Source organism: Microcaecilia unicolor, chromosome 1 (genome assembly GCF_901765095.1).
Source record: "Microcaecilia unicolor chromosome 1, aMicUni1.1, whole genome shotgun sequence".
In the NCBI taxonomy this organism is placed as follows: Eukaryota; Metazoa; Chordata; class Amphibia; order Gymnophiona; family Siphonopidae; genus Microcaecilia; species Microcaecilia unicolor.
Genome location: NC_044031.1, coordinates 416,054,404 through 416,078,513, shown reverse-complemented (window position 1 = coordinate 416,078,513; position 24,110 = coordinate 416,054,404). Strand labels below are relative to the sequence as shown.

General features: G+C 44.9%; 1 protein-coding gene across 1 annotated transcript in view; it reads right to left on the bottom strand.

Moving 5' to 3' along the window:
- The window catches only part of LOC115475702 (cytosolic non-specific dipeptidase-like), a 59,346-nt gene extending 37,197 nt beyond the window's left edge, over positions 1–22,149 (bottom strand). Inside the window, 4 exon segments of the mRNA XM_030211625.1 lie at positions 478–552; positions 555–639; positions 14,939–15,082; positions 21,937–22,149. Coding sequence (XP_030067485.1) covers positions 478–552; positions 555–639; positions 14,939–15,082; positions 21,937–22,005 — 373 coding nt within the window. The 5' untranslated portion in view covers positions 22,006–22,149.
- Between the last annotated feature and the right edge of the window lie 1,961 nt (positions 22,150–24,110).

Here is a 24,110-nt window from a genome sequence, read left to right as displayed (position 1 = left end):
AATGTTCCTTGGTAAAGAATTCCAGAATTTTGGGCCTAGATATGCAAAGTTTGCTGCCTGTATGGTTTTATATTTGATATTTTGGCAATGTGGAAGGTGAAGTAACAGATAATTACAGGACCGTACTGAATTTTGAATTGGTAGGTCGATTAGGCTTTTCATATAGCTTGGCGCCTGTCCATGTATTAATTTGTAGATCAGTATGCTTAGTTTGAAGGATATTCGTGCTTTTATTGGGAGCCAGCTACTACTACTACTACTACTACTATTTAGCATTTCTATAGCGCTACAAGGCGTACGCTGAGCAACTCATCCTAATAGAACAGGTCTCAACTGACATTTTTATATCAGGATTAGTGTGTCTTGCAGTTCTTGAATCAAGAAAGTTGTCTCATAGCAAGAATGGTCTAGGAAGAGAACACCTACCTAACATAGTGGAGCTCATTCAAAACACTCTCCCTCCAATTGTTAGCTTACCATCTCTTTCTTCCAGGGTGAAGGGTTCACTGTCCCAGCCATCCTCCAAGACTGCTGGCTGCACATCTAAATGACATATATGCACACAGTCTTCTTGCCTGGGTCTCGGCCTAAGCTGGCGAGGATAATTGGAGGAAGTGGGATCTCCGAGCCATCAGGGAGCTGAGAATCAAGCAGATAAAGATGATCATCTTATAAAGTGCCTTCTCAATCTAAGGGGTCCTTTTATAAAGCTGTGGTAAGAAAGTGGCCTTAGTGCACTCTTAGATGGGTCTTCGCCACCTGCTAAGGCCACAGCTGGAAAAAAAATTAGTAGCCATGCGCTAACATTGCCATTAGCGTGAGAGCCCTTATTGCCACTTATTTTGTAGGGCTCATATGCTAATCAGTTAGTACACGACAATGCTGATATGCTGATTAGGGCAGAAACTCCCACTTTATGCCCACAGACATGACTCCTCATTCAAAAAATATATATATTAGCGCATGGTAGCGCAGGACACTTCAGTGCCCTGCACAAACCTTTTTAAGCTGCAATACGAACATATAGTGAATGATACATACCTGTAGCAGGTGTTCTCCGAGGACAGCAGGCTGATGTTCTCACGACTGGGTGACGTCCGCGGCAGCCCCCCACCAACCGGAGGAAGCTTCGCGGGCGGTCCGCACGCAGGGCACGCCCACCCGCGCATGCGCGGCGTCATCTTCCCGCCCGTGCGCGACCCGTTCCCGCCAGTTGAATGACAAGCAAAAAGATGAAAACGCAACTCCAAAGGGGAGGAGGGAGGGTAGGTGAGAACAATCAGCCTGCTGTCCTCGGAGAACACCTGCTACAGGTATGTATCATTCACTTTCTCCGAGGACAAGCAGGCTGCTGTTCTCACGACTGGGGTATCCCTAGCTCTCAGGCTCACTCAAAACAAGAACCCAGGTCAATTGAACCTCGCAACGGCGAGGGTATAACAGAAATGACCTACGAAGAACAACTAACTGAGAGTGCAGCCTGACCAGAATAATTCGGGTCCTGGAGGGTGGAGTTGGATTTACACCCCAAACAGATTCTGCAGCACCGACTGCCCGAAACCGACTGTCGCGGTCGGGTATCTGCTGGAGGCAGTAATGTGATGTGAATGTGTGGACAGATGACCACGTCGCAGCCTTGCAAATCTCTTCAATAGTGGCGGACTTCAAGTGGGCCACTGACGCTGCCATGGCTCTAACACTATGAGCCGTGACATGACCCTCAAGAGCCAGCCCAGCCTGGGCGTAAGTGAAGGAAATGCAATCTGCTAGCCAATTGGAGATGGTGCGTTTCCCGACAGCGACCCCTAGCCTGTTAGGGTCGAAAGAAACAAACAACTGGGCGGACTGTCTGTGGGGCTGTGTCCGCTCCAAATAGAAGGCCAATGCTCTCTTGCAGTCCAATGTGTGCAACTGACGTTCAGCAGGCGGGGTATGCGGCCTGGGGAAGAATGTTGGCATGACAATTGACTGGTTAAGATGGAACTCCGGACCACCACCTCGGCAGGAACTTGGGGTGGGTGCGGAGCACTACTCTGTTGTGATGAAATTTGGTATATGGAGCATGAGCTACCAGGGCTTGAAGCTCACTGACCCTACGAGCTGAAGTAACTGCCACCAAGAAAATGACCTTCCAGGTCAAGTACTTCAGATGACAAGTATTCAGTGCTCAAAGGAGGTTTCATCAGCTGGGTGAGGACGACGTTGAGATCCCATGACACTGTAGGAGGCTTGATAGGGGGCTTTGACAAAAGCAAGCCTCTCATGAGCCGAACTACTAAAGGCTCTCCAGAGATGGCTTTACCTTCCACACGATAATGGTAAGCACTAATCGCACTAAGGTGATTCCTTACTGAGTTGGTCTTGAGGCCAGACTCTGATAAGTGCAGAAGGTATTCAAGCAGGTTCTGTGCAGGGCAAGAACGAGGTTCTAGGGCCTTGCTCTCACACCAAATGACAAACCTCCTCCACTTGAAAAAGTAACTCTTTTTAGTGGAATCCTTCCTAGAGGCAAGCAAGACACAGGAGACACCCTCAGACAGACCCAACGCAGTGAAGTCTACGCCCTCAACATCCAGGCCGTGAGAGCCAGGGACTGAAGGTTGGGGTGCAGCAACGCTCCGTCGTTCTGCGAAATGAGAGTCGGAAAACACTCCAATCTCCACGGTTCTTCTGAGGACAACTCCAGAAGAAGAGGGAACCAGATCTGACGGGGCCAAAAGGGCGCTATCAGAATCATGGTGCCGCGGTCGTGCTTGAGCTTCAGTAAGGTCTCCCTACCAAAGGTATGGGAGGATAAGCATACAGGAGGCCGGTTCCCCAATGGAGGAGGAAAGGCATCCGACGCTAGCCTGCGTGTGCCTGTAGTCTGGAACAGAACAGAGGCAGCTTGTGGTTGGTCTGAGAGGCGAAAAGGTCCACGAGGGGTTGCCCCACTCTCGCAAGATCTTGCGTACCACTCTGGAATGAAGCGACCACTCGTGCGGTTGCATGACTCTGCTCAGTCTGTCGGCCAGACTGTTGTTTACACCTGCCAAGTATGTGGCTTGGAGGAGCATGCCGAACTGGCAAGCCCAACGCCACATCCCGACGGCTTCCTGACACAAGGGGCGAGATCCGGTGCCCCCCTGCTTGTTGGTGTAATACATTGCAACCTGATTGTCTGTCCGAATTTGGATAATTTGGTAGGACAGCCGATCTCTGAAAGCCTTCAGTGCGTTCCAGATCGCTCGGAGCTCCAGGAGGTTGATCTGCAGATCCTTTTCCTGGAGGGACCACAGACCCTGGGTGTGAAGCCCATCGACATGAGCTCCCCACCCCAGGCGAGATGCATCCGTCGTCAGCACTTTCGTGGGCTGCGGAATTTGAACATGGACGTCCCAGGTCAAATTGGTCTGGATGGTCCACCAGAGCAGTGAAGTGCGGCAACTGGTGGAGAGGCGGATGGCATCTTCTAGATTCCCGGTGGCTTGAAACCACTGGGAAGCTAGGGTCCATTGAGCAGATCTCATGTGAAGACGAGCCATGGGAGTCACATGGACTGTGGAGGCCATATGACCCAGAAGTCTCAACATCTGCCGAGCTGTGACCTGCTGAGACGCTCTAGTCTGCGAAGCCAGGGACAGGAGGTTGTTGGCCCTCGCTTCGGGAAGGAAGGCCTGAGCCATCTGGGTATTCAGCAGAGCTCCTATGAATTCCAGAGACTGGGTTGGCTGGAGATGGGACTTTGGGTAATTTATCACAAACCCCAGCAGCTCCAGGAGTTGAATAGTGCACTGCATGGACCGGAGGGTTCCTGCCTCCGAGGTGTTCTTGACCAGCCAATCGTCGAGATATGGGAACACATGCACTCCCAGCTTGCGTAGATACGCCGCTACCACCACGAGGCACTTTGTAAACACCCGTGGGGCAGAGGCGAGCCCAAAGGGCAGCACACAATACTGAAAGTGCCGTGCGCCCAGACGAAATCTGAGATACTGTCTGTGAGCTGGCAGTATCGGGATGTGAGTGTATGCGTCCTTTAAATCCAGGGAACATAGCCAATCGTTTTTCTGAATCATTGGCAGAAGGGTGCCCAAGGAAAGCATCCTGAACTTTTCTTTGACCAGGAATTTGTTCAGGCCTCTTAGGTCTAGGATGGGACGCATCCCCCCTGTTTTCTTTTCCACAAGGAAGTACCTGGAATAGAATCCCTGCCCTTCCTGCCCGGGTGGTACGGGCTCGACCGCATTGGCGCTGAGAAGGGCGGAGAGTTCCTCTGCAAGTACCTGCTTGTGATGGGAGCTGAAGGATTGAGCTCCCGGAGGACAATTTGGTGGCAGGGAGGCCAAATTCAGGGCATATCCACACCGCACTATTTGGAGAACCCACTGGTCGGAGGTTATGAGAGGCCACCTTTGGTGAAAAAATTTTAACCTCCCCCCGACCGGCAGATCGTCCGGTACGGACACTTTGAGGGCGGCTATGTTCCCGTGGATCCAGTCAAAAGCCCGTCCCCGGCTTTTGCTGTGGAGGCGCAGGGGGCTGCTTAGGCGCACGCTGTTGACGAGAACGAGCGCGCTGGGGCTGTCCCTGTGCCTGACGAGGCCTTCGGGCCGGCTGGGTGTACCTACGCTTTGCAAAAGAATAGGGCACAGCCTGCCGGGCCCGGGAAAAACGTCCACCTGCTGAGGTGGATGCTGAAGGCGCCCGGTGGGAGAGCTTGTTGAGGGCGGTTTCCCGCTGATGCAGTTGGTCCACCAGCTGCTCGACCTTCTCACCAAAAATATTATCCCCCCGGCAAGGGACGTCGGCCAGTCTCTGCTGGGTGCGGTTGTCCAGGTCAGAGGCACACAGCCATGAAAGCCTGCGCATCACTATACCTTGGGCCGCAGGACAAGATGCCACGTCACAGGTGTCATAGATACCCCTGGACAGGAACTTCCTACACGCCTTCAGCTGCCTGACCACCTCCTGATAAGGCCTGGACTGCTCCGGCGGGAGCTTATCGACCAGGTCCGCCAGTTGCTTCACATTGTTCTGCATGTGGATGCTCGTGTAGAGCTGGTACGACTGGATGCGGGTCCCGAGCATGGAGGACTGATAGGCCTTCCTCCCAAACGAGTCCAGAGTGCGAGACTCCCGCCCCGGGGGCGCCGAGGCGGTATCCCTCGAACTCGTGCCCTCTTGAGAGCAGAATCCACGACCGCCGAGTCATGGGGCAATTGGGGCCGCATTAACTCTGGGTCCGAGTGGATTCTGTACTGGGACTCTGCTTTCTTGGGGATGATGGGATTAGATAATGGTCTCATCCAGTTCCGAAGCAGTGTCTCTTTAAGGACATTGTGCAACGGCACCGTGGAGGACTCTCTAGGTGGTGATGGATAGTCGAGGACCTCGAGCATCTCAGCCCTCGGCTCATCCACAGAGACCACGGGGAAGGGAATGCAGATAGACATGTCCCTTACAAAGGAGGCAAAGGAGAGGCTCTCAGGAGGCGAGAGCTTCCTCTCAGGTGAAGGCGTGGGATCAGAGGGAAGACCCGCAGACTCCTCTGAGGAGAAATATCTGGGGTCCTCCTCTTCACCCCACGAGGCCTCTTCCTCGGTATCGGACATAAGCTCATGTAGCTGAGTCCTTAACCGGGCCCGGCTCGACGTCGAGGCACCGAGGCCTCGGTGTCGTCAAGCGGTGGACTCCCGCGCCGGCGGGGACGAAGCTCCCTCCATCGACGTCGACGGGGACTCCACCTGCGTGGCGGTCGAGACCGACGCCGCAAGCGGCGGCGGTGTCGACGGCCTCGACACCGGCCTAGAGCTCGCCGGCGCCACAGTCAACGGCGCCGAGGGCGCAAGCACCCCCGGCGCCGGCACAGCCTGGCGCATCAGCCCTTCCAGGATCCCCGGAAGGATGGCTCGGAGGCACTCGTCCAGGCCCGCTGCCGGGAAAGATGGGGGGGGCCGGTAGAGGTGTCGGTGCCGGAAGCTGCTCGGGTCCAGGAGACTGCACCAAAGTGCTGGGACCCTGACGCGTCGGTACCTCCACAACTGAAGGGGATCTCTCCTCTCGACGCGGACGTTTCGGCGTCGACTCCTCGCCGGTACCGAGAGCCGGATGCATCGAAGGCGACCGATGACGGTGCTTCTTAGATTTCTTGCGGTGCCCGTCATCGGTGCAGGTGGAATGGAGGAGGAGGAGGTCGATCCCCCTTGGTCTCGAGGAACCGGGTCAGACAGGGTTCGGTCCCGAGGGCCATGGGCCGAGGGAGTGACCGGGGCCGATTGCCCACGCGGCCTCTCACCCCTACCCTCACCGGAGGGCCGACGGGACCTGTGCTCCTGGGGTCGATGCCATCGGTGCCGATTTCGCGGGCATCGATACCGGTACCGAAGAACCGGCCGTCGATACCGATGCCGTCGAGGTCGACGACGAGGGGCCGGCGCAAGTTCCAAAAAGACGGTCCCGAAGAACTTGCCTCGCAACCTGAGTCCGTTTCCGGAGACCAAGACACAAAGAACACGACTTGATATTGTGCTCCGGCCCGAGGCACTGGAGGCACCAAGCGTGGGTGTCGGTCTGCGAGATAGGCCGGCCGCACCGACCACACTTCTTAAATCCACTCGGGACCTTCGAGGACATCGACGGAAAAATCGCGTCGGCGAAATTAAAGTCGTCGATGGTGGCGGTAATCACACCTCGAAAAATAAATCGACCGCGCGGCCACAAGGCCGCAACACGACGCCCCCGCTAGAAAACGAGGGAAAACAAGTGCGTTCACACTTTTTTTTTTTTTTGAAAGAAAAGAAAAGGCCTGAACGCGGCTATAAACAAACAAAAAACTAAGAAATTTCGTGAAAACGCGACGGTTTTTCGGGCTGAACAAGAGAGAGCGGCGTACGCACAACTCTCTCCAGCGCGGAAAAAACAAGACTGGCGGGAACGGTCGCGCACGGGCGGGAAGACGGCCGCGCATGCGCTGTGGGCGTGCCCTGCGTGCGGACCGCCCGCGAAGCTTCTTCCGGTTGGTGGGGGCTGCCGCGGACGTCACCCAGTCGTGAGAACAAGCAGCCTGCTTGTCCTCGGAGAATAGTGTTTACCATAGCTTAGTAAAAAGGACCCCCAAGTGACTTAAGAGCGCTCACTTACAGCTTACACACAGGTACCTATGTTTCTTTAAAATATTAGAACGAATTGCAGGCAAAATGAAATCAGGAATGGGTAATATATGAAATGTACCAGGTCAATATTCCACACACTTATCTGGATAAATGCCACTGAGCAGGGTATTTAGAGGCACTACCTGGAAAGTGCCAATGGAGCCAGGGCAGTCTCAAAACCTCTTGGACATTGGCAATATTCAGTCCATTATCTAGACAACTTATGAGGGCAAAACAGCTCTCGGTTATCTGAACAGTAGGCTGACTAATTGCTACCACCCAGTTAAGTTTTGGGGTTGACTACATTATCCTGGTATTCAGTGCCAGAGCCATTATCTGATTTTAAAAAAATCCAGCTATTCAGTCATTAATCTCTGTGGCTGGTTCTTTAAAACTGCAGCAGCTAAATATTTACTCATAGATCTAGAATTTCAACAATGCCCAGACTCTGTCCCAGAACACTCTTACACCAGATGCACATGTGATCTTGCCACTGTGTGTACTTTGTACATGTGCAAGGGATCATATATATGAGTAAAGGGTACATAAGTACATAAGTATTGCCACACTGGGACAGACCCAAAGGTCCATCAAGCCCAGCATCCTGTTTCCAACAGTGGCCACCCCAAGTCACAAATACCTGGCAAGATTCCACAAAAGCTCAATACATTTTATGATGCTTATCCCAGAAATAAGCCGTGAATTTTCCCCAAGTCAATTTAATAATGGTCTATGGACTTTTCCTTTAGGAAGCCATCCAGACCCTTTTTAAACCCCGCTAAGCTAGAATTTAATTACACGCTGAGTGAAGAAACATTTTCTCCGATTCGTATTAAATTTACTACTTTGTAGCTTCATCGCATGCCTCCTAGTTCTAGTATTTTTGGAAAAAGTAAACAAACAATTCACTTCTACCCATTCCACTCCACTCATTATTTTATAGACCTCTTTCATATCTCCCCTCAGCCGTCTCTTCTCCAAGCTGAAGAGCCCTAGACGCTTCAGCTTTTCCTATAGGGAAGTCGTCTCATCCCCTATATCATTTTCGGCACCCTTCTCTGTAACTTTGCTAATTCCACTATATCTTTTTTGAGATGTGGCGACCAGAATTGAACACAATATTCGAGGTACAGTTCAACCGTGGACCGATACAAAGGCATAACATCCTCACTTTTGTCTTCCCTGATCGCCTCTTTTACCCCTCGGTCATCTAGCGGTCCAACCGATTCTTTTGCCAGCTACTTGCTTTTAATATACCTAAAAATAATTCTTACTATGTGTTTTTGCCTCCAACGCAATCTTTTTTTCAAAGTCCCTCTTAGCCTTCCTTATCAACGCTTTGCATTTGACTTTACATTCCTTATGCTGTTTCTTATTATTTTCAGTCGGTTCCTTCTTCCATTTTCTGAAGAATTTTCTTTTAGCTCTAATAGCTTCCTTCACCTCACTTTTTAACCATGCCGGCTGTCGTTTGGTCTTCCTCCCTCTTTTTATAATACACGGAATATATTTGGCCTTGGCTTCCAGGATGGTATTTTTGAACAGCATCCCCAACTGATGTAAATTTTTGACACTCGCAGCTGCTCCTCTAAGTTTCTTTTTCACCGTTCTCCTCATTTTATTATAGTCTCCTTTTTGAAAGTTAAACGCTAACGTACTGGATTGCCTATGTTTACTTACTCCAAAGCTAATATCAAATCTGATCATATTATAATCACTGTTATCAAACGGCCCCATCACCATTAGCTCCCGCACAAGATCATGCGATCCACTAAGGTCTAGAATTTTTCCTTCTCTCGGTTCCTGTACCAGCTGCTCCATAAAGCAATCCTTAATTTCATCAAGGAATTTTACCTCCCTAGCATGACCTGATGTTACATTTACCCAGTCAATATTGGGGTAATTGAAATCAATATTTAACCAAGAAATTCCACTACAATGTACCTAGGTATTGGAGGTGTATAATCGCTAGCATATATGAAATGTGGAGAAAAAAAGACTTCAGAAATCATAGAGAATACTCCTTGTGTGGAAACCACCATATATATATGGAGCACCCCGCTTCTTCAATCACTAGTCTTCACAAAAAAAACTCCACTCTTCTTATTCATATAATACATGCACGTACACCTATCACAATACTCAAAGGTGAAGGCAACTAATCAAAAACTTTCGGTGAATGGAAAACTACTTAACTTAAATGTTCTTAGAACTGTCCATTCTTCAACTGTATACAATGTTCACAAAGCCCAACAGGAGACCCTGTTTCGCCCCAAATAGGCTGTTTCAAGGGCCAGAACTTTAATCCAGATAGCTGATTTCCCTCTTTCAACTTCACCACATTCAACTGCCTCTGGTCGGCGTCTTAAACACGAATCCCACTTCCTTCTTCTATATATACGTCATTTCCTTACTCCCAAACGTAATGAATTCACAGCAACAACTTTATTGGCAGAAACCCCATTCACAAAAAGGCTTTCCATTCAATTGAAATGTTCAATCCTTTAGGGATTACAGTCTGCAGCATATATATCCATCTCTGTTCTTTCTGTCTTAACTTCTTTCTTATGTCCCCTCTACGTTCTGAAACCTGAATTTGCTCCAGAACCACACATTGTAAATCGCCAAACTCATGTTGTTTCAAAAGGCAATGAGAAACCAGAGGTTCATATGTCTTCTTAGCCTGTATACAGTGTCTATGTTCAATCAATCGCGTTTTTAGCTTTCTAGAGGTTTGTCCCACATAATACAAATTGCAAGTGCATTTTAATAAATAAATCACATTCATGGATTGACAATCCGTGCAGGACTTTAAATGATACGATTTGCCCGTGCGAGGATCCACAAATTCATCCACATCCAACATAATGTGACACACAGAACACTGCCCACATGCTTTATGATGTCCTATTCTGGCAGCCAAGTTTGTCTCACGATTCCATGTGTCCGCCACACATAGCAAGTCGTTCAAATTGCTCTGTCTTTGATAAGCAAACAAAATCCTTAAGTCCCGGAAACAAGGATAAATATGCAACATTGCCATATGTTTTTTAATGATCTTCACCATCCTATTTGTGTGAGTATTGTATTTTGTTACAAAAGTCACCACCTCTTGTTGTTCCACTGTATTAGTATCAGGATTAAGCAACCACTCTCTATGATTGTAATAAGCCCGTTTCCTCGCTCGAGATACCAAGGACTTCGGATAACCTCTATCTTGTAATTTCTGTTGTAAATGAGATGTCTGTTGGAAATATCTCTCAGTAGTGGAACAAATTTTGCGATATCGTAAAAATTGTGCAAAGGGTCTCCTGTTGGGCTTTGTGAACATTGTATACAGTTGAAGAATGGACAGTTCTAAGAACATTTAAGTTAAGTAGTTTTCCATTCACCGAAAGTTTTTGATTAGTTGCCTTCACCTTTGAGTATTGTGATAGGTGTACGTGCATGTATTATATGAATAAGAAGAGTGGAGTTTTTTTTGTGAAGACTAGTGATTGAAGAAGCGGGGTGCTCCATATATATATGGTGGTTTCCACACAAGGAGTATTCTCTAGGATTTCTGAAGTCTTTTTTTCTCCACATTTCATATATGCTAGCGATTATACACCTCCAATACCCAGGTACATTGTAGTGGAATTTCTTGGTTAAATATTGATATTATTCTACTATCCCTGTGGGAATAATCGGTAATTGAAATCACCCATTATTATCGTGTTGTCCAGTTTGTTAGCCTCCCTAATTTCCTTTAACATTTCTACATCCATCTGTTCGTCCTGGCCAGATGGACAGTAGTACACTCCTATGAAATTTCAATCCATAGGGATTCCAAGATGCGTTTTGTTTCCTGTAGAATTTTCAATCTATTAGATTCAAGGCTTTCCTTAACATACAATGCTACCCCTCCACCAATTCGATCCATCCTATCACTATGATATAATTTGTACCCCGTTATGACAGTGTCCCACTGGTTATCCTCTTTCCACCAGGTCTCAGAGATGCCTATTATATCTAATTTTTCATTTAGTGCAATATATTCTAACTCTCCCATCTTATTTCTTAGGCTTCTGGCATTCGCATATAGACATTTCAAACTATGTTTGTTGTTCCTATTTACATCATGCCCAGTACTTGACTGTATTAAATTACAATCTTTTGTCCGATTTTTATTTTTATTTAAGGACACCTGATCTACTATGGTCCCGTTTGCAACCTCACTATCAGGATACCCTATCTTCCCTGTTTTGGTGATATCTTTAAAAAAGATACCTTATTCTGAACCATGTGCTTTTGAGCGACTGTCGGTCTTCTCCCAGTCTCTAGTTTAAAAGCTGCTCTATCTCCTTTTGAAATGCCAATGCCAGCAGCCTGATCCCACCCTGGTTAAGGTAGAGCCCATCTTTTTGGAATAGGCTCCCTCTTCCCCAGAATGTTGCCCAGTTCCTAACAAATCTAAAATCCTCCTCCCTGCACCGTCTCATCCACGCATTGAGACTCCAGAGCTCTGCGTGTGGAATGGGTAGCACTTCAGAAAATACTACCATAGAGGTAATTTTATAATGTGATGTCTAGTGCAAGGCCATTTTGATGTGCCTAATTTAGGTCAATTTTATAAGACAAAACAGGCATCTAAGTTGACAGATGGGTCTTTATAAAATACTAGTGCTAAGTGGCAGAAATTGTGCAGGTGCAGACATTTACACTTGCTCTAGAGCAAGTGTATATGCCCAGTTCTATAAATATTTAAGCACACATCACAAACATTTTATAATCTATACACATATATGCTACTGCAGCCATACTCTGCAAAAACCCCAACCCTGTATATACCTGTTGGCAAAGCACACACCATCCTGTCAAAGCATGCACTTTTAGGGCTATTTAAAATATTTCTAGTCTGCCTATTTCCAATAAAACCTATATAAAAAGAACAAAATTACTTTAAAAAAAACAAAAAACCTTAGTTGTATACAATCATCAAAATACAGTAAATGCCTGAAGAAACAGTTAAGAACTTTATTTATTCAAAGTAGAAGAATCTGTAACATTGCTTAACTGTTCCGATGATTTCTTTCACAACAATGGGCCTCCGATAGAAAATACAACATTTCTTGTAATTAAACGTCAACTATTTTCTCTCCGTGTTCAATACTACCCAGGGGAATTTTATAAGTATATATATTTTTTAAGGAAAAAAAAAGCCATATTCATTAAAAAAAACAGCTTTATAAAATTACCCCCCAAAAATGTAACTGATATATCTAGTAGGGTATTTATCTACTGTAGTTTTCTTATATATTTTTGGTTTGGTACACTTTTAAAAGGAGCGATTCCTTTAACATACACACACTTCTACATTTGGATCAGTCATTCTCTATTTCCTGCCCAAAACTCACCTAACCATGCTTTGTTATACTCTAGGCTCCTAGATACAGTTAACCTCCCTCTAGGTTAACTGTATCTAGGAGCCTAATACGAGTATATGTTTAGAGCTGAAGGTTCCTAAGAAGAAAAAAGAAAAAGTGTTGCCAGATATATCTGTTGTTATACTCTAGGCCAGTGCTTTGCAGGATAAGTGCAATGAATATGCATGGGATAGATTTGCATAATGAGGCAGTGCATGCAAATCTTTCATGCATATTTATGCGGGATGTAAAGAACAAACCTTAAAGAAACTTCAGAGCACTCAAAACACGGCAGCTAGGCTTATATTTGGTAAAATGCGATCTGAAAGCGCAAAACCCCTCCACGAAAAACTACACTGGTTCCCAATCAAAGAACGCATCATCTTCAAAATCTACACCCTGGTTCACAAAATCATCTACGAAGAAGCCCCAAGTTACATGACAGACTTGATTGACTTACCAATTAGAAATACATCTGAATCAACACAATCTTATCTAAACCTGCACTACCCAAGCTGCAAAGGACAAATACAAAATAACTTACGCATCTAGTTTTTCTTACATAAGCACACAACTGTGGAACGCATTACCAAAAGCCATGAAAACGACATACGACCAGAAATCACTAAAAACCAACCTGTTTAAAAAGGCATACCCTACTGATCCAACTTAAATGCCTAATCTCTGCAACACAACCAAACTAAAGCACATAATGGACATAACACAACTCTTCCGTTCTCCCATTCCCTAATGTGGCTGTGCCACATGAACTTGATCTTACCACAACATCACCTTGTATTTGTTTACACCGGAGCCTGCAAAGGCCTCTCCGGTACTATTGTAAGCCACATTGAGCCTACAAATAGGTGGGAAAAGTGTGGGATACAAATGTAACAAATAAATAAAATATTCATTGCGGATACCCTGAAAACCCAACTGGCTAGGTGTGCCCCAGGAACTGGGTTGAGAAGCACTGCCCTAGGCTCATTTTTACAACCTAACCCCTTTAAAAATAAAATTATGTACCTGAAATCATTGCATAACACATACAGAACAAAGAAAGCTGCTATTTAAGACAAGAGCATGTTTAGTAGTTCTGCAGCACATAAATGTTTTTCACATTAAGGGATCAGTGGTGAGAAAATCCCGAAGCAGCTACTTAAGCTGCCAAATTCTGCACTTCCTTGTACATAAAAACACTGTATTAAAATGTTAAATACACCAAGAGAAAACAAAACAAAAAGTAGCACAGGAACAAATACAACACTATCCCAGGGATTGCTGGCCTCTATTTTACCCTTGATGTCCCTTTGTTTTAAGTAGGATGCAAACATACCACATGGAGGGAGGACAGCAAGATGACCACAGAGCACAACATTGGTTTCCTTCTGCAGAATTGTATAGCAGTAATTTGGAAAGGTTGGGAGAAGCAAGGGTTGCCAGCCAGAACTGGAACTGTTTGGTTTTCAGAAAGGAGCTGTAGTGGGACATTTAGTTAACCGAATACCAAACTCCCACATTGCCCAAGAACAGCCTCCAGGCTTTGGAGACAGTCACCTCACCCCCTCTCTGTCCCACAAATCTCTTCTTCAAACAGGCACTGGTGTGAGGGAGTTAAGGACTGCTCCCGGACAGACTGTGCTCCTAAGCTCCACCTTCTTTTGGTGTTGCAGGTACCGATTCACATCCCAGTCCATATGTTTTTCACAATATGTTGCTGCTGTCACAAATAAGGCTTATGGCTGGCCCCTAATGGAAAAAAAAATATCTCCACATGGCTGAGAATATTTATAGAGGAGGAGATGAGGTGGACATTTGCTCCCTAACCCATCCCAAAATTGGCAATGCAAGGGAAAGAAACACAATTAACTCAAAAGCAAGCAGTATGGTGTTAGGATGTTGAGAAAAATAAATAGATAGGAAGTGGGGAGAGCAGGGAAGGAAAGGAGAGCTGTAATTGCTAGAGCCAAGGAGAAGATCTGCCTGCTCACCCCTGGAAGTGGGGAACTAGGAAAGGGGCAGGTAGAAATAATGAATGGATTGGAACATTTGGGGGGGGGGGGGGGGAACCCAAAAAAACCTTGCATTTGAATTGCTACTAATTTTCTGTTTCTCTCACAGTATTCCTTGAAGTCTTTTCCTCTTCAGAGAGAAATGAATTGGTGAGAAAGAAAAAAAAAAAAAGAAGAAGTCTTCCCACACAAACAAAAAAGCACAACACAGGGCTTCTAAGCTAATAGTTAAGCTTAGGGTCTAGATATAAGATTTTTAGGCCCCAGCCTCAGAGTTGTTCTGGGCCTTTCAAGGTACAATCCAAGAATTTTTTATTTTTTGGTAATCTAGATACACCTTGAAACCTCTTGAGGGAAGGGCTGTAACAAGTCAACATCTCATTCATACCGTCTGTTTGCCGTTGTCTACCAATTCTGCACTGCCTCCCAATCTCTCGATCTCCTTAGCAGCAACTTCCATCATCCTTCTGATTTCGCTTCTCTTCTCGGGCCATGCTGACACACTCTGGATCGCCACCCATTCTGCCAGTCGCTGTTTGAATAGTATAAAAGCTTCATTTAGTTTTGAATGTGAACATTTCAAACTACATATAGAAATAGCAGGTGGGTACTGAAACAGACAGCCAACTTACACATACATGAAGCAATGTATTGCAATATATGTAAAAGATTTATATAAATGTCACTAAAGAAAAAAAAACAACCCTCATTTCTGTGACCTTACTGACAGTGTCTGATGAGATCAGAGAGGAGGGTAGTATGACATGAGAAAAACACATTCAATTTTCTCATCTTCTGTCCTAGTGCTGAGGATCAAGGGAGGAGCTCTTGGGCTGTAGGTGTCTTCAGGACCAGGGGAAACTGAACCAGAGGCTCAAGTTCTAGAGAGTTACTATCTGAAAGATTTAACAACAGCTCACATGCTTTTCTTAAGTTTTTCCACTGCATTTGAGGGGGGGGGGGGACCTCTTGTGTGTAGATTTTCAAGTGACTGATTTGTGGATATTTCTGGACCCTTTCAAACTTAGAGCTGCAATCCAATTAAAATTTTTATTATGTTATTTATTTTCCTACTGTAGGTCCTTGTGATTCTAGGCAAGTCACCTAATCCTCCATTGCCCTGAGTCACAAGGAGCTACAGTGGGGGGAAAAAATGAACATACATACCTTTATTCATACGATTAATTGTGATTACAAATTCAAAATGAAGTCATGCAAAGATAAGAAATACAAAGTGACAAATTACAAAACTAAAGAACCTAAAACAGCATGCTGAATACAGTTTTCACAGCCTACCTCAGAAAATCAGCCCTAGTAACTATACCATTTGCCGTTCTTTATAAGTCTCAAGTACCTCAGTAAACTACTTGGCTTTTGAAACCCCCAAAACAAGTGCGCAATATGATTCGGATTTTGTTCTGTTGGGGAAAATTGCAAGTTAAGCAGTGTCCAAGTCTATGAAACTCGAAAGGAAAGGGCCTGAGGATATGGGTTATCAAACCTAACTGGGAGTCCCCAAGTCTGACCCTGGACCAGGGCACACTAGGAGGAAACTAGACTCATTTCACTACACCTCCCAAAAATCAGATGATACATTCAAACACTTGAATTAGTTCTAAAAAGTATTTATATTGTGTGTGTTTAAATGAAGTTTTAAGGTATGATGCTATGTGTTTTATAAGACTGTTCCAAGAAGGATGGCAAGATCACGACCTGTTGAATTATAAAAATCTCAAGGGGCAAGGAGGTAGTGCAAGGCCAAAGGTTCACCTGGGCACTTAATACCTTTCACTGGCCCTACCCATAGCCCAAAACCCTAAACTCTATGCTTGTATAGTCTACAGGAAAACACTGAACATAAAGAAATGCTATCCTGGGTCAGACCACAATACTACTACTTCTACTTATGTCTATAGTGCTACTAGATGTACACAAACACATAAGAGACATAAGTACCTTCCCTACAGAGCTTACAGTCTATCCAATCCAGATCACAAGTAACTGGCAAGATCCCATGGAACAGATCCAAACCTTCTTGCTTATAAACCACCACCAGTAATAAGCAATGGCTTTCCCAGAGTCTACCAGGCTTATAATGGATTTTCCTCTGTCTAAACCCTTTTGAAATGCAGCTACACCAACTGCTTTCAACACATTCTCTGGCAACAAATTCTACTTTAACTATGTACTATGTTAAAAGTACTCTTTGATTTGTATTAAAAGTGCTACCCATTAGCTCTAGTATTATTTGGAGAATAATAGTACCACAGAAAGGTGGTATAGGAGGAGCATTTTCTATATATGACAGCAAAATCTGCTTTTGCTCCCTTATTTTGTCTGCTGAGCCCCCCCAAAACCCACTACCCCCAACTGTACACCACTATCATAGCCCTTACGAGTGGAGGCACCTATATGTGGGTAGAGTGGGTTTCTGGAGAGTTCTGGAGGGCTTGCAGTTTCCTCCACAAGTGTAACAGGTAGGGGAAGATATGGGCCTGGGTCCACTAGACTACTCCAGGGACCTGCATGCTGCTCTAACGTACCCGAGCATAAAATCTGAGGCGTTAAAGTTTTTAAGTCACATTTTTGGGGGGTGGGATGGGGTTAGTGGCCACTGGGGGAGTAAAGAGAGGTCATCCCTCATTCCATCCAGTGGCCATCTGGTCATTTAGGGCTCCTTTTTGTGCCTTATTCATTATAAAAACAGGTCTGGCTCAAAACGTCTTAGTCCTGGATGGTTTTGTTTTGTTCTATTATAGATGAAAAACGTCCAAAGTTTTAGGAACGCCCAGATCCCGATCTTAACACGCCCGACATGCCCCCTTGTGATTTGAATGCACTTCTGATGGACTTCATAGAAAAACATCTAAAAATTGGTTTTGAAAATACCAGATGTTTTGGTGAGAAAAACGTCCAAATGCAGATTTATGCCACTTTTTGGATGTTTTTCTCTTTTGAAAATGAGCTCCATAGTATTTTTGTTGAACGTAGCTCGAGGTGTAGGTGGGCTGATGCATGCCTGGCTCTGCAGTATGCACAATTTTGCAAAATTTTTTATCTTTTTCTATCCTGTTGTTTTTATGGTGTTCCTTTCTTAAGGCTATATTGTATTCTACACCACATAGATTTTTATTTTGCAGTATATTAAATTTAATAAACTTGGAAGCTCTATTAAAAACATGTCCCCTTTCCCCCATTTGCCCACTGTACTATTTTATGGACCTTGTGCTGACTCTCAATACTGAAGAGCCCTATTTAGATTCTCTTCATAAAGAAGGTTTCTAACTCTTATCTCATCATTTTGGTCATCTCTCTGAAAACTTTAGTACTTCTGCATATCCGGTCTGTGGAGATGAGGCAATCAGAACTGCACACATGAATCTATACAGAAATATTATAATATCCTCTCTTATATTCTCCATTTCTTTCCTAAGGATGCCTAACATTCTATTTGCTTTTTTTGATCGTTGCTACACACCTATCTGAGGATTTCAATACTATGACCCAAAATCCATAGTATATTTTACCATCCAAAAGAGCAAACCTACTTTTTATAGCTATATTGGGATTTTTTTAGTTTTCCAAATGGGCTAATTTTATGATGGCAATGAACCTCACTCCTAAGTCAAGGCATATGGAGTATGAGCTCAGTCTCAAACTATGCCAAAAACAGTTCCCTGCCTCACTTTATGCTTGATTAAGCTTTATCTGCCATTTAAATGATGACCTGGCAAGCCTGAGATATTGGACATCAATTCCTTACAGTCAACTTGTGATATAGCAATTTTGTATAAACTGTCATCAGAAATAGTGAAAGGGGAAGGGATTTGATATACCACCTTTCTGTGCTTACAACAAAGGCATTTCACATTATTATATACAGGTATTTATTTTGTACCTGGGGCAATAGAGGGCTAAGGGGTATGTCTACTAAGGTGCGTTAGCATTTTTAACACGCCTGTAAATTTAAGGCATGTTAAACGCTAATGCGCCTATACATTTCTATGGGCACATTAGCGTGTAACAAGCGTACACCATTTACGCGCGTTAAAAACGCTAGCACGCCCATAGCACCGGTTAGTAAACAAAGCCCTAAGTGGCTTGACCAGAGTCACAAGGAGCTGCTCTGGGAACTGAACCCAGTTCTCTTATTTCTCAGGCTACTGTACTAACCATTAGGCTAAAGCGATCAACTTTACTTCAACAAACAACCTGGGAATGGGAGCTATAGAAATGGCCCTGGGACAGAGCTCCACAGAGATAAAAATGACCATTTAGTCCTACTCAATTTCCTATCCTTTAGCTACCAGTAACTGAGCCACAATAGGACAAGTCTCTTCTGAGGAATTTTGACAAATGCCTTCTGAAATCCAGATGCACATTTATCTAATAGAACACCTACTGAACACCTTATTAACAAAAAAATTCTAACATTGGGGCAAATTCTTGGTATACCTTATTTACCTAACTCCAACCATATTTGTATGACTCCATACAAGCTAGAAAAAAAATAGTACAAGGTATGTTTGCACAGGCAGGAGGCAGCAGCAGTAGGGGAAGCACTCCTGCCAACGGGAAAAAAGAATGCTACAGAAGTGAGCTGGCAGCATCAGATTTAAAAACACACTATCAACTTTCATATTATTTGGCAAACGAGAGCATCCTGTGAGCGGATTACAGCTACATTCCAGATAATAAATCTATTGAAAATATTTACAGGTTCTTTTAATTAGCTGCACTATCACATATGCTTACCACAACTTTAAGACACAGTCAGGCATTCTGCAGTAAGTTCCTAATCTGCATGTGCAAACTGCACGCTAAAAAGCGTAGATTTAATTTTTCTGGAGGAAGCTTGTCGGGGGGGGGGGGGGGCGGAAAGACACAGAAAGCAAGAGTTTCAGTGCTAATCAGTTAGCACATCTATATTACTGCACACTAACTGAAAAGCACAGGATTCAAACGTGAGCAATTACTGCCTGAAAAATATAGGTGCCGATGATCAGAAGCTCTGTGCTGTTCCAAACAGCACTCTAAAAATAGCACTGAAACAGCACTGGGCTATAACGCCCCTATGATCAAAGCTAATAGTATGCAAATGTATGCACTATTAGCTCTGATTATGGGGTACTTCTGTGGAAGGATTGTGTCTTGGCATCCACCCAAGGAACAAACCTCCCACAGACAGGTATGAGCTTCAGGCCTGCCCCCCCCCCCCAAACACTAAAGGATCCTGGTGGTCCAGTGGGACCACTAGCCTGCCCTCCCTCCATCCCTCCAGGCACCCCCTCCCCCATGGCCTACCTCATTGTCCGTAGTTGGAGGACAGAGGGACTAGCATGCCCTCGGGCACCTCCTCAAAATGGTGGCACCCTGCCCAGTGCATCCTGGGATGTGCCGGGTGGGGCGCCACCATTTTGAGGTCCACCAGACTTCCACCTTGTGTTTGGGGGAGGGGGCAGACTTAGGTTTAACAGGTTCAGGGGAAAATCCCAGACCTGTCAAACCTCTTCAGTGGATCTCACCCATTCCTCCCTTGCTGGCAAACCCTAATGCCAGCTCCAAGCTGGAATAGGGTTTGCAGCACGAGCAGAGCCCTTGTTTGGCATGCAGCCTGCTGATCATTAGGGAGACCCTCATTTGCATGCAATTAAGGATCAGAGCCGGCGAGCTTGTTGATCCTGGGCCACCGGCAAAAGCGGGAGCTAGTCTGCCGTTAATGGTCTCCAGCCTCCCACGTTTGCTTCTGATCATCAGAGCCATAGTATTAAGTGTTTACACTCTAATGGCAACATTAGCGCATAGCCATTAACATGGAAAATGGAAGAATTAGCTATTTTCACACTGTAGTAAAAAAAAAAAAAAAAACACCTTAGTCCTCGGGGAAAACCTGAATAAGGGCACGGTAAGACCACTTTCTACTGCAGCTTAGTAAAAAAAGACATGTCTTCTCTAACTTCTGAAATGAAAATAGTTCTTCAACATCTAATTTCAAAAGGCAGAATATGCCATAAACTTGGTATAACAATATTAAAGAATGAGATAAAGCTAAATGAGTAAGGAGCCAGAAGTTCAAATTTGGTGTAAGAACTTGGATACCAAATCCAAAGAGAAAACACTTGTGTGGGGGACCCTACATCTCTTTGAAAGAACAAAAGATCACTCTCAAGGCTGAGAGAGAGAAAATGAATAGTAATTATTGTTTACTGGAGACTGGTGTATGTGTCAAATCCACTAGCCAGACTATAAATAGGACACAGACACCATATGAAAAATACCAGTACCAACCAGGATGTCACCTCTGTGGGGCAGCACTTTACAAAACCAGAACACTGCACCAGTGATTTCGTGGTAAGAATATTGAAAGGGAACTTTAAAACAATACAGGAATGTAAGACCTTTGAAGTCAGAATGATTAAATATTTTGACTCCCACCAGACAGGACTTAACAAAGATCTGGGTTTTCTAGCCTCTTATCTCCATGCATATCTCCCTGTCCCTCATCCACCCAGCTCTCCCTGTCTCTCACCTAACCCACCCTCCTCAACCTGAGACTGTCACTGAAATGCTTTCACTTATATATACACTGTCATCTATCAACATTTGCTTATTTCTGATCTGACAAAGAAGGGCTAACTTTGAAAGCGAATCAAAAATGTATTAAGTTATGTCCAATAAAAAAAGGTATCATCTTATTTTATTTTCCATGTTTTATTTTGTTCTATTTCTATTGATTACCTTTAAAAGTGGACTAACACGACTATCACATCTCACCATAAATTGGACCAAAAAATAAATAAGATGTCTGCACTGGTGCCCCATGAGCAATTTCCATAATATACCTGGACAGACTCTATACATTTACATGCCAATATATGGTGCACTCTCACTAGCCCAAAAATTAAGACCATACAGTTCTATTTTGATATTTTATTTCATCTCTAGAGGGACAAACCTACAATACAACTGTATTTAAACACCTTTAAGAAGGTGCATACTGGCGGTTTTAATGCTGTTATGTGGTACAATTGCACAGATAATAGAACCAAAATGATAAATCTTAAATACATTAGTAGCTTTCCCTGAAGTATCTCTAGCATGAAAAAAAAAACCTGTAAGATTCAAGTGTTAGCAATATTTGTACAAAATTTATTAAATCAGTTAAAAAAAAAAAGTTTAGTACATTCATTTTCACCAAGTTTTTTAAAAACATTAAAATAGAAAGATACAAACAGAATTACGGAGAAAGAGCAACCCAAAGATAAATAGCTTCTAGAAGAAACATTTTTTTTTGTAGTCTCTGACCGAGTTCAAGTGGTTGTTAAAGCAAAGTAAAGAGTACGCTAGGAACGCAGAGAAAAATACCTCTAGATCATCTTATCTTACCTGAACGTAGAGCTCCTGGTGCTCATCAATATATTTGAACAAAGATTGGAGAACAGTACACGTTTCCATTTTGTAAATACAAGCTCTGAAACAGGAAGGAGAAAGCAACGTGTAAGCAGCAGCCCTAGCAGCGTCTTTAAGCAGCTGACGGGAGCCTTCCTCCAACCCAGTCAGCTGACGCTCCACCCCTAGGGCTAGGGAGCCAGCCGAATGAGCCAGCAGATTGCAGGAGGCGAGAAACAGCACTTGGGGGGGAAATCATATGACAGCAGTGGGGAACGCTCAGCTGTCAGCTGATTTCATAGACGTAAAAGTGGCTGGGCACTGGCAAGCGAGGGATGCAGCGCGCTTGGCTGTGCAAAATAAAAAAAAGCAAGCTCCACGGTTTAAGTGGTTGAAGGAAAAATAAAGATCAACCAAGCAAGTTGTAAATTGGATTAAGCCAGGAGTTTCCGACCCAGTCGTCGGGACACACTCAGCAGTGAAATGGTCATAAGTACACAAGTATTGCCACACTGGGACAGACCAAAGGTCCATCAAGACCAGCATCCTGTTTCCAACAGTGGCTAAGCCAGGTCACAAACACCTGGCAAGATCCCCAAAAAACTCAATACATTTTATGCTGCTTATCCCAGAAATAAGCAGTGGATTTTCCCCAAGTCAATTTAATAATGGTCTATGGACTTTTTAGGAAGACGTCCAGACCCTTTTTAAACTCCGCTAAGCTAACCGCCTTTACCACATTCGCTGGCAACAAATTTCACAGTTTAATTACATGTTGAATGAAGAAAAGTTTTCTCCGATTTGTATTAAATTTACTACTTTGTAGCTTCATCACAGCCCCCTAGTCCTAGTATTTTTGGAAAGAGTAAACAAACTATTCACGTCTACTTGTTCCATTCCACTCATTATTTTATAGATCTCTATCATATCTCCCCTCAGCTGTCTCTTCTCCAAGCTGAAGAGCCCTAGACGCTTCAGCTTTTCCTATAGGGAAGTCATCCCATCCCCTTTATCATTTTCGTCGCCCTTCTCTGTACCTTTTCTAATTCCACTATATCTTTTTTTAGATGCAGTGACCAGAATTGAACACAATATTCAAGGTGCGGTCGCACCATAGCCCGATACAAAGGCATTATAACATCCTCACTTTTCTTTTCCATTCCTAATAATACCTAACATTCTATTTGTTTTCTTAGCCACAGCAGCAGACTGAGCAGAGGATTTCAACATATCATCAACGACGCCAAGATTCCTTTCTTAGTCGGTGACTCTTAACGTGGAACCTTGCATTACATAGCTATAGTTAGAGTTCCTCTTTCCCACATGCATCACTTTGCACTTGCTCACATTAAACGTCATCTGGCATTTAGATGCCCAGTCTCGTAAAGTCCTCTTGTAATTTTTCACAATCCTCTCGCGATTTAATAACTTTGTGTCGTCAGCAAATTTAATTACCTTACTAGTTACTCCCATCTCTAGATCATTTATAAATATGTTAAAAAGCAGTGGTCCCAGCACCAGTGGCATAGCAAGGGGGGCGGGAGGGGCGGTCCGCCCCGGGTGTCAGCTCAGGGGGGTTGCTCCCTGCCAGCTCCCCCCGGGTGCAGCACGATGACACCCCCCCACCAACCCAGTGCCTACCCTCCTCCGTGCAACAAGCTCCCTACCTTTAAAAAAAATATCAGAATCCGAGGCGAGGCGCAGCGCCTCACGCCTGCACGTAAAAGAAATGTGGACCATCTCATCGGGCCTTCCCTCGCTCTATCTGTCCCGCCCTCCGCTGACGCAACTTCCTAGTTCCGCAAGGGCAGGACAGAGCGAGAGGTCCGATGAGACGGTCCACATTTCTTTTACGTGCAGGCGCTAGGCGCTGTGCTTCGCATTCCGATAATTTTTTTAAGGTAGGGAGCTGGTTGCACGGAGGAGGGTAGGCACTGAGTCGGGAGGAGGGGTGTCGATGCGCCGAGGGGGGGGGGTGCAACGGCAAACTGCCCCGCCCCGGGTGGCAGCCCCCCTTGCTACGCCACTGCCCAGCACAGACCCATGAGGAACCCCACTATCTACCCTTCTCCATTGAGAATACTGACCATTTAACCCTACTCTCTGTTTTCTATCTTTTAACCAGTTTTTAATCCACAATAGGACACTACTTCCTATCCCATGACTCTCCA